At 44.5% G+C, this 18,818-nt stretch overlaps 1 protein-coding gene across 5 annotated transcripts in view; it reads right to left on the reverse strand.

Annotated features, from left to right (window-relative positions):
• ptprga (protein tyrosine phosphatase receptor type Ga) overlaps positions 1-18,818 on the reverse strand; it is a 327,026-nt gene that overhangs the window by 30,236 nt on the left and 277,972 nt on the right. For all 5 annotated transcript variants that reach the window (XM_090241146.1, XM_090241144.1, XM_090241145.1 and 2 more), the window contains 3 exons: positions 18,667-18,733; positions 12,839-12,996; positions 7,681-7,873 (listed from right to left, as the gene is read on the reverse strand). In XM_090241146.1, the coding sequence (XP_090097272.1) occupies positions 7,681-7,873; positions 12,839-12,996; positions 18,667-18,733 (418 nt within the window). The remainder of the gene's footprint in view (positions 1-7,680; positions 7,874-12,838; positions 12,997-18,666; positions 18,734-18,818) is intronic.

Raw genomic sequence — 18,818 nt, forward strand, 5'->3', positions numbered from 1 at the left:
GTGAGAGAGAGTGAGAGTGAGAGAAATAGAAAGACAAGAGAGAAAGGTGAATAGGGGACAGTAGGTAAGGGGGCATCGCTGTGATGAATGGCATAAGAGGATCTCTCCTTCATCCCTCCCAGGCCCCATAGCCCCTCATGACTCCACTCTGATAGCAACAAGATCTCACGATCTCACTTCAGTATTCAACGTTTGTCCAGAGGGTGGGGGGGTAAATGTCAAGACTGAACGATTAAATTTAGCGATTCATTCCGACTGGTTAACGTAAGGGTTAAGGTTTGGGACAGGGTTAAAATATATACAGTACTGTGCAAAAGTTAAGCAGGTGTGAAATAATGCTGTAAAGTAAGAATGCTTTCAAAAATAGACATGTTAATAGGTTATATTTATTAATTAACAAAATGCAAAGTGAGTGAACAGAAGAAAAATCTACATCAAATCAATATTTGGTCTGACCACCCTTTGGCTTCAAAACAGCATCAATTCTTCGAGGTACACTTGCACACAGTTTTGAAGGAACTCGGCAGGTAGGTTGGCCCAAACATCTTGGAGAACTTACCACAGTTCTTCTGTGCATTTAGGCAGCCTCAGTTTCTTCTCTCTCTTCATGTAATCCCCGACAGACTCAATGATGTTGAGATCAGGGCTCTGTGGGGACCATACAAACACTTCCAGGACTCCTTGTTCTTCTTTACGCTGAAGATAGTTCTTAATGACTTTCACTGTATGTTTGGGGTCGTTGTCATGCTGCAGAATACATTTGGGCCAATCAGATGCCTCCCCTGATGGTATTGCATGATGGATAAGTTTCTGCCTGTACTTCTCAGCATTGAGGAGACCATTAATTCTGAACAAATCCCCAACTCCATTTGCAGAAATGCAGCCCAAAAACTTGCAAGGAACCTCCACCATGCTTCACTGTTGCCTGCAGACACTCATTTGTGTACCGCTCTCCAGTCCTTCAGCGAACAAACTGCCTTCTGCTACAGCCAAGTATTTAAACTTTTGACTCATCAGTCCAGAGCAGCTGCTGCCATTTTTCTGCACCCCAGTTCCTGTGTTTTCGTGCATAGTTGAGTCGCTTGGCCTTTTTTCCAAGTCGGAGGTATGGATTTTTGGCCGCAAATCTTCCATGAAGGCCACTTCTGATCAGACTTCTCTGGACAGTAGATGGGTGTACTAGGGTCCCACTGTTTTCTGACAATTCTGAGCTGATGGCATTGCTGGACATCTTCTGATTGCGAAGGGAAGTAAGCATGTGTCTTTAATCTGCTGCAGTAAGTTTCCTTGGCCGGCCACTGTGTCTACGGTCCTCAACGTTGCCCGTTTCTTCTTCAAAAGAGCTTGGACATCTGGACATCTGGAAAGCCCGTCTGCCTTGACATTTCTGCCTGGGAGAGACCTTGCTGATGCAGTATAACTACCTTGTGTCTTGTTGCTGGGCTCAGTCTTGTCAGGGTGTATGACTTGACAGTAAACTGTCTTCAGCAACCTCACCTTGTTAGCTGAGTTTGGCTGTTCCTCACCCAGTTTGGCCGTTCCTCACCCAGTTTGGCTGTTCCTCACCCAGTTTGGCGGTTCCTCACCCAGTTTGGCTGTTCCTCACCCGGTTTGGCTGTTCCTCACCCAGTTTTATTCCTCCAACACAGCTGTTTCTGTTTCAGTTAATGATTGTGTTTCAACCTACATACTGAATTGATGATCATTGGCACCTGTATGGTATAATGGTTTACTCATACACCTGACTATGTTCCTACAAAATCCCTGACTTTGTGCAAGTGTACCTACAAGAATTGATGCTGTTTTGACGGCAAAGGATGGTCACACCATATATGGATTTGAATTAGATTTTTCTTCTGTTCACCCACTTTGCATTTAGTACATTGATAAATATATTCTATTAGCATGTATTTTTGAAAGCATTCTTACTTTACAACATTTTTTCACACCTGCCTAAAACTTTTGCACAGTACTGTACCTAGCACTGGGATTGAACCTGCGATCCTCAGAGCTGTAGCTCACGGTTCAAGCACTTTCTCTATCCCCATCCTCAACACCCTAGCAAGCCGCAAGCCTACTAGGTGGTAATAGGCGCTCACGTTGACCCTAGTGGATGGTACTGAAGGCATCTCTTGACATCCTGGGGACCTGGACAAACGTATAATACTGCAGTGGTCTGGTGTGACCTGGCTGCTGATATATGGGAGATGGCAGCAATAGTACAGCAGAGTGCACACTAAGTTATTTCAGAGCACCTAAATGAATTCTAAATGAATTCTAATTGTGACCATTACTGCGATATTGGGCTCTCCAGGACCTGGTAATGTTTCCTGATTTCCCTTTTTCATAAGCAGCCATTCTACAGGCCAGCAGGCTGGATCCAGGTGAGAGAATAGAATAGCTCCTTGACCAGAGACTTCTAAGTAGTCACTCAGTTCTTCACTGGAGCAGGATATAGCATACCATTCCCCTTTGTGTTTCAAGGGCAGAGTAAAGAGTAAAGGAATTCCGACACACACACACACACACACACACACACACACACACACACACACACACACACACACACACACACAGACACACACACACACACACACACACACACACACACACACACACACACACACACACACACACACACACACACACACACACACACACACACACACACACACACACACACAGGGGAAAGGTAGTGATGGCAAAGGAAACATCATTCTTTCATACTGGCTACCAAAGAGGAGAGGAGGTCTCTTAAGAGATGTGAGAAGCAGTTTAAAGGCGGAAGGTGATCTGTGGCCCTGCGCTTACCTGACCATGCTGGTAGATGAATGGCTAATTTGAAGGAGTAAGAGGACAGTGAGAGAGCCAGCTACCTTACTGGAACTTCAAAGAGCTCACTTCAGGATGTATGTCACACAACTAAATAATTAGAACATTCCTGCGGGGTCAGAACTATGTAATAGCTACAGGTAACTGCCAAAATAAAGGAAACACGTCAGTAAATGAGGGATACAGAGTGTACTGAAAGCAGACACTTCCACGCAGGTGTGGTTCCTGAGTTTATTAAGCCCTTTTAACATCTCATCATGAAACAAAAATGCTCAGATGCCCATTATATGAGCTACCATGGCTAGAAGAAGAGATCTCAGTTACTTTGAAAGAGGGGTCTCAAATGAGCATAGGGGTTTTAATGTGTGTATGTGTGTGTTGTGTGTGTGTGTGTGTGTGTGTGTGTGTGTGTGTGTGTGTGTGTGTGTGTGTGTGTGTGTGTCTCAGTCACCAGATCTCAACCAAATTGAACACTTATGGGAGATTCTGGAGCGGCGCCTGAGACAGTGTTTTCCACCAACATCAACAAACACCAAATGATGGAATTTCTCGTGAAAGAATGGTGTCTCATCCCTCCAGACACTTGTAGAATCTATGCCAAGGCACATTGAAGCTGTTCAAAAACTAACTCAGTGTGTTATGTCAGCTGACCTGCATTAAACCATGGCTTGCCATCCCTTTGCTTGTTGTCTCTTAAAATCCTAACTACTGTAGGGGGGTTGGGAATAGATCCAACACCAGACCCTCCATCCCCTTCTAAGCCCACTCCAAACCCTTGTGTTTGTGGAACAGATCAGTTCTGGGTTAATTCACCCCGGCTAAAGCCACTGGAGCTCATTTCACCCCTTAGGCTTCAATTCCACGCCTCTATTCTTGGAAGGAACGACAGCCATCACACACTCTCCATCCCAATTATCATCCACCCCTCCATCCCATCACTCTCCGGGTCACAGCTCGCTGTGCCGCCAATCAATTTCCCACGCCCATAAATGGAAAAAAATAATTGTTTGATGGATGATAAAGAAAATCTTTTAAGCTTTTTTTCTGTGGATTAGTGAGTAATTGAAGAGCACATCAATTAATTCTAAATGAATTCTAATTGTGATAATTACTGAGATATTGGGCTCTTCAGGACCTGGCAATGTTTCCTGATTTCCCTTTAACATTAGCAGCCATTCTACAGGCCAGCAGGCTGGATCCAGGTGAGAGAATAGAATAGCTCCTTGACCAGAGACTTCTAAGTAGTCACTCAGTTCTTCACTGGAGCAGTTCACACAGAGGCTTGCGAAAGTATTAACAACCCTTGGCATGTTTCTTATTTTGTTGCCTTACAACTTGGAATTAAAATAGATTTTTTGGGAGGTTTGTATCATTTGATTTACACAACATGCCTACCACTTTGAAGATGCAAAATATGTTTTATTGTGAAACAAACAAGAAATATGACAAAAAAACAGAAAACTTGAGTGTGCGTAACTATTCACCCCCCCAAAGTCAATACTTTGTAGGGCCACCTATTGCAGCAATTACAGCTGCCAGTATCTTGGGGTATGTCTCTATAAGCTTGGCACATCTAGCCCATTCTTTAAGGCAAAACTGCTCCAGCTCCTTCAAGTTGGATGGGTTCGGTTGGTGTACAGCAATCTTTAGGTCATACCACAGATTCTCAATTGGATTGAGGTCTGGGCTTTGACTAGGCCATTCCAAGACATTTAAATGGTTCCCCTTAAACCACTCAAGGGTTGCTTTAGCTATATGCTTAGGGTCATTGTCCTGCTGGAAGGTGTACCTCCATCCCAGTCTCAATTCTCTGGAAGACTGAAACAGGTTTCCCTCAAGAATTTGCACCATCCATCATTCCTTCAATTCTGATCAGTTTCCCAGTCAATGCAGATGAATGACATCCCCACAGCTGTTCTCTGGGTGATGAGAGGTGTTGGGTTTGCGCCAGAAATAGAGTTTTCATTGATGGCCAAAAAGCTCAATTGTAGTCTCATCTGACCGGAGTACCTTCTTCCATATGTTTGGGGAGTCTCCCTTTTGGTGAACACCAAACGTGTTTGCAAATTTTTTTCTTTAAGCAATGGCTTTTTTCTGGCCACTCTTCCGTAAAGCCCAGCTTTGTGGAGCGTACGGCTTAAAGTGGTCCTATGGACAGATACTCCAATCTCCGCTGTGGAGCTTTGCAGCTCCTTCAGGGTTATCTTTGGTCTCTTTGTTGCCTCTCTGATTAATGCCTTCATTGCCTGGTCCGTGAGTTTTGGTGGGCGGCCCTCTCTTGGCAAGTTTTTTGTAGTACCATATTCTTTCCATTTTTTAATAATGGATTTAATGGTGCGCTGTGGGATGTTCAAAGTTTCTGACATTTTTTAATAATCTAACCCTGATCTGTACTTTTCCACAACTTTGTCCCTGACCTGTTTGGAGAGCTCCTTGGTCTTCATGGTGCCGCTTGCTTGGTGGTGCCCCTTGCTTAGTGGTGTTGCAGACTCTGGGGCCTTTCAGAACAGGTGTACAGTTGAAGTCAGAAGTTTACAAACACTTAGGTTGGAGTCATTAAAACTCGTTTTTCAACAACTCCACAAATTTCTTGTTAACAAACTATAGTTTTGGCAAGTTAGGTCAATTTAAAAGCAATGATACCAATTACTAATTGAGTGTATGTAAACTTCTGACCCACTGGGAATGTGATGAAAGAAATAAAAGCTGAAATAAATCATTCTCTCTACTATTATTCTGACATTTCACATTCTTAAAATAAAGTGGTGATCCTAACTGGCCTAAGACAGGGAATGTTTACTTAAATGTCAGGAATTGTGAAAAACTGAGTTTAAATGTATTTGGCTGAGGTGTTTGTAAACTTCCAACTTCAAGTGTATATATAATGAGATCATGTGACAGATCATGTGACACTTAGATTGCACACAGACTTTATTTAACTAATTATGTGACTGAAGGTAATTGGTTGCACCAGATCTTATTTAGGGGCTTCTAAATGTATTTTTTATTTGAAAGTAATTTTTTTCATTTCACTTCACCAATTTGGACTATTTGGTGTATGTCCATTACATGAAATCCAAATAAAAATACATTTAAATTACAGGTTACAGGTAAATTACAGGTCTAAAATATGAAAAACGCCAAGGGGAATGAATACTTTTGCAAGGAATAGTTTTCAAAAGCCAACTGACATTTACTCCTGACCTGTTGCACCCTCGACAACCACTGTGATTATTATTATTTGACCCTGCTGGTCATCTATGAACATTTTAACATCTTGGCCATGCTCTGTTATAATCGCCACCCGGCACAGCCAGAAGATGGCCACCCCTCATAGCCTTGGTCCTCTCTAGGTTTCTTCCTAGTTTTTCCTAGACACCGTGCTTCTACACCTGCATTGCTTGCTGTTTGGGGTTTTAGGCTGGGTTTCTGTACAGCACTTTGAGTTATCAGCTGATGTAAGAAGGGCTTTATAAATCAGTTTGATTTGATTTGCAAGGCACTGTTGCATACCATTCCCCTTTGTGTTTCAAGGGCAGAGGGGATGGAGCAAAGGATGCACACACACATGTACACACATGCACACACATGTACACACATGTACACACATGTACACACACACACACACACACACACACACACACACACACACACACACACACACACACACACACACACACACACACACGCACACACGCACACGCACGCATGCACACACACTTGCACTTAAAAACATAGAGCAAAATTCATTTTCAGCCTGATCGCTTTCACAGAGGTGAGAGGCACACGGGTCCGGCAACACATCGAGCTGGAGGTAGAGAAAGGCTGCAGTCTGGTCTTCATTTGATGGAATTGTGTCATTTGTCAGTTGTGACACACAATGAGCTATGAGGAAGAGTGCTGGATTGGAACGTTCCCTTTCTACTGGGCTCCTTGAGGAAGCATGATGCTAGCACATTGTGATTGTGCTTTCCTTGTGTCGTACAATTTTGGAAGCACTGAAGCGCACGCACACACGCACGCACACACACACACACACACACACGGAAACACATTGTCTGTAATGCAGCAGGGGCTGTGGAGTAGAGTGAATAGGTGGCATATGGCAGGTCCCTCTACAGGCCCACCGTTAGTCTGCCTGTCTTCACTCTGCTCCCCTCCTCTCTTCTCCTCTCCTGTTCTGTTCATTTCTCCCCTCAGCCTGACGGATGCGCCCCCAGAAAATGTGCACAACAGCAGCTTTCAAGGACACACTTCTTATTGTCTGTGTACATTACAGTAATGTGCGTAGGTGCATGTACAGTGTTTGTGTGTGTGTTGGGGGAATGTATGAGTGTGTCTGCATTTTCTATATTGACATTTAAACTAAACGATGGGGACGGCAAGCAGCCAGAATGGTGTGGTCATGCAGTTCGGACAGATGCTAGCTGACTGTGTGAGAGGGTCGCAGGAGACGTCAAAGTGTGGTAACCACACTCCGTGCTGTGTAGGGAGACATGTTGTACTGGAACCAGTAATGAGCCAGTAAAAGACTGGCCACTCGTGGGCCTCCCAGTACCGTATGGTAGGGAAGAAACACTCCTTGTTTGTCCCAAACCAACAGTCAGGATATGTTGGATTGGACCTCAGGGATTCTGAGGCATTCACATTTTGGTATGAGCAAGCGTTCACTGGAGAGCAACAATGTGCTCCTATCTTTGAATACAATTTTACTCAAAAGTCTCCTTAAATGTGTAAAAATGAACACTTTTATGCTATTCACCTTGGTGTTACTTTGAATAAGAAGCAAGTGGATTGGACTGTAACCACGATGGGCAGTATCAAATCATGTGTGTGGTCTTGCCTTACCTTTGGATGCCTCCGTTCCGTACGGGTTGCCCAGGCTGTCCATCAGGTCAGGTAGCCAGGCATCTCTGACTGCGGACTTGAAGACGTCACGGTTGTCAAGGCTTTGGATTGGCCGGAAGTTGCTCCTCAGGTATTCCACAGACTTCACATGGTCCTGCTGCTCTGTGGTAAAGATGGAGTAGAACGCCTCCAGCTAAAATAAAGAAAGAAAGCGAGAGGTAGAGAAAGAGAGCGGTAGAGAAAGAGAGCGGTAGAGAAAGAGAGAGGTAGAGAAAGAGAGCGGTAGAGAAAGAGAGAGGTAGAGAAAGAGAAAGAGATAGAGAAAGAGAGCGGTAGAGAAAGAGAGAGGTAGAGAAAGAGAGAGATCGAGAAGGAGAGAGGTAGAGAAAGAGATAGAGAAAGAGAGCGGTAGAGAAAGAGAGCGGTAGAGAAAGAGAGAGGTAGAGAAAGAGAGCGGTAGAGAAAGAGAGAGATAGAGAAAGAGAGAGATCGAGAAAGAGAGAGGTAGAGAAAGAGATAGAGAAAGAGAGCGGTAGAGAAAGAGAGCGGTAGAGAAAGAGAGTTGTAGAGAAAGAGAGCGGTAGAGAAAGAGAGAGATAGAGAAAGAGAGAGATCGAGAAAGAGAGAGGTAGAGAAAGAGATAGAGAAAGAGAGCGGTAGAGAAAGAGAGAGATAGAGAAAGAGAGAGATCGAGAAAGAGAGAGGTAGAGAAAGAGATAGAGAAAGAGAGCGGTAGAGAAAGAGAGCGGTAGAGAAAGAGAGAGGTAGAGAAAGAGAGAGATAGAGAAAGAGAGAGATAGAGAAAGAGAGAGGTAGAGAAAGAGAGAGATAGAGAGAGGAAGACAGAAAAACACACACCTTAAGGAGGAGAGAAATGACCATAATGCATGTTGAGGATATTGAAACCTCTGACATCATGTGAACTGGAAAATTGAATTCATGAGCTGATTTGTTTTGTTCATGGCATCTTTCAAGCAGCCAATGCCCAGTGAGATCCTATTTTCCTTTGCCCATACATGTGTAATGCTGTAATCTTGTTCCTAGCTGAGAGTCTAAGAGGCGTGAAGGGCCAAGCTAGCCCAGCCTAATCAGGGGAATAGCGTTCATGAAGCAAACAGAAAAACATGCTGTCCCCCTCCTCTCCTCTCCTCAGCCCAGAGAAGAACAACCACCACCACAGAATAACCACTATCTGACCAGGAGCAGGGACCCAGGAAATAATCACAATAATCTGCCGAGCGGTTTAAGAGCTGCTTAAGATGATGAGTGCAAAGCCTGTCCGTCAACATCATGATGACACGCTAACGGCTACAGAAACAACATGAGCTGAGACTGATCATGTGAAAAACACACAGTCGATTTCGAGTGAAAAAAAAAGCGGATAGAGAAAGAGAGATGTAGGGAGGGAGGGTCTCATTTCCTCAGTGTGTGATTTGGTCAGGGAGTGGGAGTGAGGTTGTGGGATAAACAAGCAGTCGGTATGGTTACAGAGAGGGGGTTGGAACACTTCCCTGTCTGCTCGGCTCTGTGTGTGTTTACTAAGCAGACTGAGACTGGAGACCGAGGGAATACTCAGCTCAATGACTACCCCCTTCAGTGGCTGTGGAGAGTGTGTGTGTGTGTGTGTGTGTGTGTGTGTGTGTGTGTGTGTGTGTGTGTGTGTGCACCACAGATTTCTCTCATTTGACACTATAGGGAAGATGTATTCCAGCAGAATAGTAATGTATCTTCCATTCTTTAACAGGCCACATGTTATGTCCCTTAGACTGAGCCATTCTATAGGCTGCATTGGCCATCATGGCTGATCTGCTAAACATCAGTAACCTCCAGCCCTGGCACAGACAGCACAGGCTCAAGCCAGGCCGTGTCGAAGCAATACGCTGCTCTCCACCAAATCTCTTAATCAGACTAGAATCTGCTAATCCCTAATATGGCAACACCCTCCTGAAAAAGCAGCTTATTCGGGTTGAAATCTCTTCCAGGCCTGCCAGAGGATTTCTGTCTTTGTGTGGAAATCACAGTGCGATTGGAGACTAATCCTTCCAGGAGTGACGCCGCACACACACACACACACACACACACAAACACACACAGACACACACACACACACACACACACACTTCTGTGACTAGTGAGGAAGGCATCTGTGATGGGGAGAGCAGAGGGTTAAGTGGCCTGGCGTGGCACACACTCACACACACTCACACACACACACACACACACACACACACACACACACACACACACACACACTCACACAGTCCAGATGTTACAAGTGGAAGCATTTTAGGCGGAGCTGTCGCTATGGAATAGCTGAGCATCGATCTGCTTTAAAAGCCACCCTTAAGCTACATCTGTCACTCCCAATGACCTACTTCCACCACTGATCAAGAACAAAAGACTGAGATGGAGGGAGAGAGAGAGGGAGAGAGATGAAGACATAGACAGAGGGGAGAGGGAGGGCACTGTCTTCTTTCCATGTTCTTTCATCTTGGCCAATGATGTTTTCTTCAAACCTCAGGACAAGGAAGGTGGTAACAATAGACTTCAAAGCCGAGTTGAATCAAATAAAAAAGATTGACTAATGGTCAGGGGTAAACATCCGGAGGATAGAGGATGGAGGATAGGAACGGTAATGATAAAGGATCAAAGTGACAGGAAGGAAGGACATGCTGCCTGGATGGATAGAGCCCCTGTAAGTCCTTGTCCTATTCATCAACACGACTCAAACATCTCCCTGATTCTTCATCACCTCTGATGTGTCGATCCGGGTAGCTAGCTAGGTCTCCGCCTCTCAGGAGAGTCTAAAAAAATACTTCTTATACCAGGAAGCTCTGTAGAGGTGCTGTGAAAACCCCCATTGTATATTCCATATATATCCCAGAACATTATTCATTGTTGACTGGATCTCAGGCAAAATCAAATAATCCGAAAGGTCAGGCTCAGAGTTCCTCCATGCTGCTTTTCATCTTCTCTACTCTGCCTCTCTGCTCTCTTCTAATTCAGAGGATGACAACAGACAAATCCCCTCTACTCTGCTACGAGACACCTGCTGTCTTCTGGTGAAGAAGCACCATTCACCTTGAGCTCCCATAAACACCCTATTGTAAAACATGTCTGCCATTTATCATTGTATTCAAGAGTAAAATAACATTTGCTCATTTTAAATGATCCTTCTACATAATATTGTAAATGTCCCTGATTAGAAACTGTGTTCATTTTACAGTAGGTTATAACAGCGAAGGTGTGTCTATCTTCTTCTGGCTGTGTGTGTGAATAACCGTTTCCTTTTTAGCTGTATACAGACAGTGGATGTCATGCTGGTTTTAAACAGGTTTTAAGTGTATGTGATAGTCTTGTTGCCGTACTGTGCATGCAGCTGCTGTGGCCGCCCACCTTTCTGCTAGCTATTGAGGGTGCATAGACCTATGTACCAGTGTGCCATTTTGCATTCCGCAGTAGGTTATGCTGTTGCTTATGGGTGGTTTGTCTTCAGCTGAGCTCTATGTCGCAGCTCTATGAAGCAGCCAGTATGTGATTTAGCCAGCCAGTATGTGATTTAGGCAGCCAGTATGTGATTTAGCCAGCCAGTATGTGATTTAGCCAGACAGTGTGTAAGGGGAATATGAGCTAGTGATATTCAATTGGTACAAAGCTTTATGTATGAGTGACCTATCTCTGCGTGGGCCCAGAGCCAGCACCTCTCCTCCACAGCTTTTGAGCTGTCTGGTCCTTGACTAAGCTTTGGCAGATAAACACGGTCTGCCACCGAGCACGCTCACAGGGGGCAACGCTCGACCACCCCTCAACACCACAGCCCACACATTCCCTCTCTCACAGTCCTTTTCCTCCTCTTCCTCTGCTTCTTTCTCTCTTTACCTCTCCATCTCTAGCCATCTCTCTTTTTCTCTCCTCTCTTCATTCTCCCAATATCTATTTCTCTCCCTTTCCCTCTTCCTCTCCTGCTGTGTCCCCTTATATAAAGCCAATACTTCTTCCACATTTGGCTTCTTCCAGCCGCACTCTTAAGTAAACTCATTTGGCCTCATTAGAATGTAAGTTTGACAAATGTTCCCTGGACTGTTGGGGAGGAGAGAAGGACCCAGCGAGGCCAGGAACTGCACCATCCCATTACTAGCCATGTTTGTCTCAACCCAGTCACAAATACAAACATCACACATTAGGTATGTGAGAAAATTACAGCCCCCGGAAGAAAGAGGCCATTAGTCAGAGGAAAGAAGTCAGTGTGTTGTGTGTGTGTGTGTGTGAGAGAGAGAGAGAGAGAGAGAGAGAGAGAGAGAGAGAGAGAGAGAGAGAGAGAGAAAGAGAGAGAGAGAGCGATTTGGCCCTACACAGAGAGTACAAAGCGGCAGAATACCTGACCACTGTGACTGACCCAAAATTAAGGAAAGCTTTGACTATGTACAGACTCAGTGAGCATAGCCTTGCTATTGAGAAAGGCCGCCGTAGGCAGACATGGCTCTCAAGAGAAGACAGGCTATGTGCTCACTGCCCACAAAATGAGGTGGAAACTGAGCTGCACTTCCTAACCTCCTGCCCAATGTATGACCATATTAGAGAGACATATTTCCCTCAGATTACACAGATCCACAAAGAATTCGAAAACAAATCCAATTTTGATAAACTCCCATATCTACTGGATGAAATTCCACAGTGTGCCATCACAGCAGCAAGATTTGTGACCTGTTGCCACGAGAAAAGGGCAACCAGTGAAGAACAAACACCATTGTAAATACAACCCATATTTATGCTTATTTATTTTATCTTGTGTCCTTTAACCATTTGTACATTGTTAAAACACTGTATATATATAATATGACATTTGTAATGTCTTTATTGTTTTGAAACTTCTGTATGTGTAATGTTTACTGTTCATTTTTATTGTTTATTTCACTTTATATATTCACTTTATATATTATCTACCTCACTTGCTTTGGCAATGTTAACACGTTTCCCATGCCAATAAAGCCCTTGAATTGAATTGAATAGAGAGAGTGAGAGAGAGAGAGAGAGAGAGAGAGAGAGAGAGAGAGAGAGAGAGAGAGAGAGAGAGTGTGAGAGAGTGAGAGAGAGAGAGAGAGAGAGAGAGAGAGAGAGAGAGAGAGAGAGAGAGAGAGAAAGGAAGGAAGTGACTCACCTGTTTGTAGGAGAGGAACACAGGTCTGTTGAAGACGATCCACTCTACCACCTTGCTGCAGGGTGGGGTGGTGAGAGAGCCTGTGTAGCGATAGTAACCGCCCAACGATGACGGCAACAGATCCCTCAGAACAAAGGGCTCCAGGAAGGTTTCTTTCTCTGTGGGAGAACAAGCACAGTGACACAAGGAATCAGTATTGACCATTCAGTCACATCACATACAGACACTATAAACATGTAGTATATATCTATACTACGATGCTTGTGAATGAGAAAATATCCTTTTTGATTGGAATAAACAGGGTCATGGGGATTTAGGTATAACCCTCTAGTACTGATGTAAGTCGTCTAGTTTGGCTGCCATAAGGATTATTCAACCAGGCCTGAGTCAGAGCTGCTGTGTGTAACCACTGAATCTGGCCCCAGTGTCCCAGGCTACATCAGAACCCAATGGAAGACTCAAGATTGACACAAAAATACCCCTCTTATAGCTGATCACTCCCACTGAGGACAATCCGCCCATTTCCTTCCAAAATCCTTTTGTGATGGCAATGCTTACCAGTCAAAGACAACGATGGCATCCACACTTTGCCTAGGATAGAGATAAAGAGAGAGGCAAACCTCTTGTGCCATAACTTTTCATGACCAACAATGAGGAGTCTACCCCCAACCCCTCTAAAATAGAGATAACAATGTAAATAACCTCCAAAGATGTGGAGAGGAAACAAAACAAAATGGCTGTATGAATCCTCCTGGCCCACATTTTCAATACATAACTAAACTGGGAATCCTATTGAGCAGGGGTGAAAAAGGGGCTTAGCGTGGTAGCAACGCACCACGAAGCCGCATCAGATTGGACGTGAATGGGAGAGCTGGGGGATTAAAGCCACTGCTGGAGAATAGAGGACAGAGAGAAGCAGGCACAGTAGCAGGGAAGGCACTATACTACTGCTTCTACCACAGCTGTACCACTAGCTAGGTTCACATGCTGTACTGTAGTCTACTGTACACTAAGCTATTTCAGCCTTTATAAATTCATTTCCAATCAGGGTTGGAGAGTGCAGAGTCAGTGGAGACTTCAAAGCCACTGTGAGACGCTGAATTAATGGACTTGTAATGCCAGTGAGGAGCGGGGAGTTCATTTCAGCGCTGTCACAGGAGACCACTGAGAAAGAACGGTTCACTGAGCTAACACTGAGCTAACACTGGACAATGTACATATACTGTACATACAGTACATGCAAGAGAATACAATGACGTACAGGGTTAGGGGAGTACAGTATGTCACCTCATCAGCCCCCCTCTCCTTTACATCCATCATATCCAGCATTAAGACACCACTGTATCATACAGCTGGGATGTATTTATTAGTAGATACTTGAATCACTCCTAAATCTTCATATTATGCCCCAGTACTTTTTCACAGCTCAAATCCCCACGTCTTCAGACAGACAAAAGTCTGTGGCTTACGGCATATTTCAAATCAAATCAAATTGTATTGGTCACATACACATGGTTAGCAGATGTTAATGTGACTGTAACGAAATGCTTGTGCTTTTAGTTCCAACAGTGCAGAAATATCTAACAAGTAATCTAACAAATTCACAACAACTACCTTTTACACACAAATGTAAAGGGATGAATATGTACATATAAATACATGGATGAGCGATGGCCATGCGGCATAGGCAAGATGCAGTAGATGGTATAGAATACAGTATATACATGAGATGAGATGAGTAATGTAGGATATGTAAACATTAATAAATGGTGTTATTTAAAGTGACGAGTGATACCTTTATTAAATCCATTACTTCATTGAGTCTGTATGTTGGCAGCAGTCACTCTATGTTGGTGATGGCTGATGTCTGATGGCCTGGAGATTGTTTTTCAGTCTCTCGGTCCCAGCTTTGCTGCACCTGTTCTGACCTAAACTTCTGTATGATAGCGGGGTGAACAGGCAGTGGCTCGGGTGGTTGTTGTCCTTGATGATCGTTTTGGCCTTCCTGTGACATGTAGGGGTCCTGGAGGGCAGGTAGTTTGCCCCCAGTGATGCGTTGTGCAGACCTCACTACCCTCTGGAGAGCTTGCGGTTGTGGGCGGAGCAGCTGCCGTACCAGGCGGTGATACAGCCCGACAGGATGCTCTAGATTGTGCATCTGTAAAAGTTTGTGAGTGCTTTAGGTGACAAGCCAAATTCCTTCAGCCTCCTGAGGTTGAAGAGGAGCTGTTGCACCACCTTCTTCACCAGGCTGTCTGTGTGGGTGGACCATTTCGGTTTGTCCGTGATGTGTACGCCGAGGAACTTAACTTTCCACCTTCTCCACTACTGTCCCGTCGATGTGGATGGGGCGGGTGCTCCCTCTGCTGTTTCCTGAAGTCCACGATCATCTCCTTTGTTTTGTTGACATTGAGTGACAGGTTATTGTCCTGACACCACACTCCAAGGGCCCTCACCTCCTCCCTGTAGGACGTCTCGTCGTTGTTGGTAATCAAGCCTACCACTGTAGTGTCGTCTGCAAACGTGATGATTGAGTTGGAGGCGCGCATGGCCACGCAGAGAGAGGGCTGAGAACACACCCAATGTAGCCTATGATTTGCATGTGTAGATGGGCACCCACTGTACTGAGTGTACCTTACAGAGTCTCCTGCACTCATCGCATTTATTCAAATAGGAAATGAATGAATGAAATGAATGAACAAAGGATTTTCATCGTTCCGGTAAGATTAAAGCCGGACAAAGCCTTGGGCGTCATTTAATGTACATGCATGTGTTGACTGGCCCCAGCTTAAATCCACTCGCAACATCTAACTCCTGCACAAGAGATATCTGAGCTGTAAACTACACACAGACACATACACATGCATGGTCTCACACAAGCACACACACACAGATACTCAGAACTGTGTCTGTAAGCACTAGGCGTCTCCTGATATGTGTCCTGAGGACGTGTCTTTGCGCCTAGATTCTGAACCGGCCCTTGACGTATAATTAAATATTAAGACTAAGTAACCTAATGGATGATTACTTGAGCAGACAGATTTCCTGTTCCACAGGCCCTGTGCTTAAAATAGCAGCAGAATGAGCTCCGTCGCCGCCACATTCATAATACAATTAAAAGGCCTTCCTTTGAGCCACAGGAAACACACAGAGCCATTGAAAACAGTGGATGGCTTCACAACGTTCTCACAACAAATCTTCCTCTGACACTTCTAACAAGTGTTTGTTTGTGCGTCTACGTGTGGATGGATCCCAGGGAACGGGATAGGATGTGTTGCAGTGTTAGGATTTATTTCAGCAGCGGTGGCAACGATTGTGAGAAAGGTTGGTGTGGGGGGGGGGGGGGGGGGGGGGTGTTGTTGGACGACTGTGAGAAGGTCACTTCTGGGGCATTCTGATAGGAAAATTAAATGATGTTCTCTTCTTTTGTTTCATTTTATCTCTTGAACCCAATGACATCACCAGACAATTCTGTACTAACCCCAGAGATGATTGATCTAGAGTAACATTACTGTTTCATAGCTGACAATCTTTACATTCATCTATTAATAGGGTTGGCTCATAGAGATGGTTAGAAAACGCAACAAAGTATCTGTCCCATTATGGCGTCTGTGAGCATGGGTAGTGCTATTGAGGCCATCTCCACTTTGAAGTAGTCAATGTTCTTCTTCCACTACTTCCATGAGATGGGAAAACACACTGAAAGGGTCCACACTGCCACCTGGAGTGTGTTGTTTAAACTGGTTTATAGCCAATTTGAGGATTTACTGCCACCTGCAGTTTTGGAATGTGTGCTCAAGAGTATAATACATTGGCTGTTCCTTCCTACTGACCTGGATGGAATTATGTGATCCTTCCTGAAACCAACACAATGCCACAAATGTCTCATGTTTTGAGGGAGCGTACAATTGGCATGCTGACTGCAGGAATGTCCACCAGGGCTGTTGCCAGAGAATTTAATATTCATTTCTCTATGCGAAGAAGATGTGTCGCGCTGCATGAGGCAGATGGTGGTCACACCAGATACTGACTGGTTTTCTGATCCACGCCCCTACCTTTTTTTTAAGGTATCTGTGACCAACAGATGCAAATCTGTATTCCCAGTCATGTGAAATCCATAGATTAGGGTCTAATGAACTGTAACTCAGTAAAATCTTAGAAATTGTTGCATAATTATTTGTGTTCAGTGTAGTTGCACTGGAACTGAAACGATCTGATGAGAATCTGAGGAAGATATGTAACTTGTTGTAACTTGTTGTAACTTGTCCCTGTGATATTAAACGTCTCGGCAGAATAAAAAATAAATAATAATAATAGTATTTATGTTTTTCAGTGGCGCCAACGATTAGCAGTGGAGGTGTGGCGCTGCTAAATGAAACACTGTGTTGGAAGGAATAATTGTGTAGAATTTAGCATGTGTTTTGCTATTTGTGTGCTGGAAGTTTATGTGTGAGTTTGTGAGTATGTGTGTGTATGAGAATGCTTAATTCAAATCCATAAATCTTGAGAATCTCCCTCGCTCCCTCCCTCCCTCCGTGCCTGTCCCCTCCCCGTCTGGGGGCGGCAGAGCTTAAAATACATCTCTCCATTCACAACTGGGAGACAGCAAGAGACAGGCCTGTCAGCGGGGGAGGAAAGGGGGAGATGAGGGAGGCGGGGGACCCCACGGTCATATCTGTCTCGGATAAAGACAGTGCATATCTCACCCCCCGTCACGCTGCCTGGCCCTGGGCACGCCACAGTCTGCCTCCTCTCTCCCAGCCTTAGCTCTTCCTCCCTCTCTTCTCCCGTCACATTCCCTCCCTCCTTTTTGTCTTCCCCCAGCACACTCCCTTCTTTTCTGTTCTCTCCATTCACACTACCTCCCCTTCTCCTCTCCTCCTTTATACTGCCATCATCACACTCCCTCTGTCCTGTCCTCCCTCACGTTCCCTCCCATTTCCCGTTTCCAGTCACACTCCCTCTCTCCTCCTCTCTCGTCCAATCATATCTCCACCCTCTCACCACAGGACACCGCCAGAGCCCCCAGCAATAACACATGGCATCAAAGACACGAAGACAACGGGACTATCATTGTGACTGTCATGGTGACTGTCATTGTGAAATTGACGGGGAGGATAATTATGATATTGATGATGATGGCTTTCACTGGTTACACAAAAAATAACGTGACAACGAAGATTGTATCATCATCATCATTACTGTCATTACCATCATCATCACCATCTTGCAATATAGTTCTGCATTGTTTTACGATACAGATATAGCTCTGTCTGTAAGACAAATTCTTAATGTATTAGTATTTCAAAGTTACACAGACCTTCTACATCAGTGAGAGCTCAGTGAATCAAAGATCAGAGTAGTCTTTATCTTAGCCTGTCGAGTGCCTTAAGCCTTCACCCTTATAACACAATTCCTGTCAGATTTAGCAGCTTTATCTCATATCAGAGTTCAAACAATTACCCAACTATAATCACTACACCAAGGACACACCCATATCCCTCTGGTCTCATCCAGACAAGGCTTGAATTGTCTCTTGCAGATCTGCAAAAAATTGTGGGCAGAACCAACATTAATATTCCTAATAGTTTATTTTGTCTGTCGGGACTCCTGGGGGCAACCCGGGGTATGTTCAATATAATTAGGCAGTTGCAAAAAAAATGGACTACCCAATTACTGAAACACGAATGAAAAGGAGATGAGATATTACGGTGTTACATGCAACCTTGCAAAAATAATGTTGTTATCCTCAATGAACAAATGTTGGTCAATGACTGGTCAATTCATAGTCCCTCCTGGAATGATTGGGTGATGGAAGTGTCACTCACCATGATGGACTACGCCCCTCAGGCCATGGATAATGGGGTCCACTGCTGGGTTGTCCTTCAGTCCCACCTGACAACAAGAGAGGAGAGAGGAGCAGGAGACACATTAGAACCTGGGTTATATCTAATACATTGAAATCTAACATTGATTCAAC

This window comes from Oncorhynchus mykiss, chromosome 7 (assembly GCF_057628025.1).
Source record: "Oncorhynchus mykiss isolate SJ-2025 chromosome 7, ASM5762802v1, whole genome shotgun sequence".
Taxonomy (NCBI): Eukaryota; Metazoa; Chordata; class Actinopteri; order Salmoniformes; family Salmonidae; genus Oncorhynchus; species Oncorhynchus mykiss.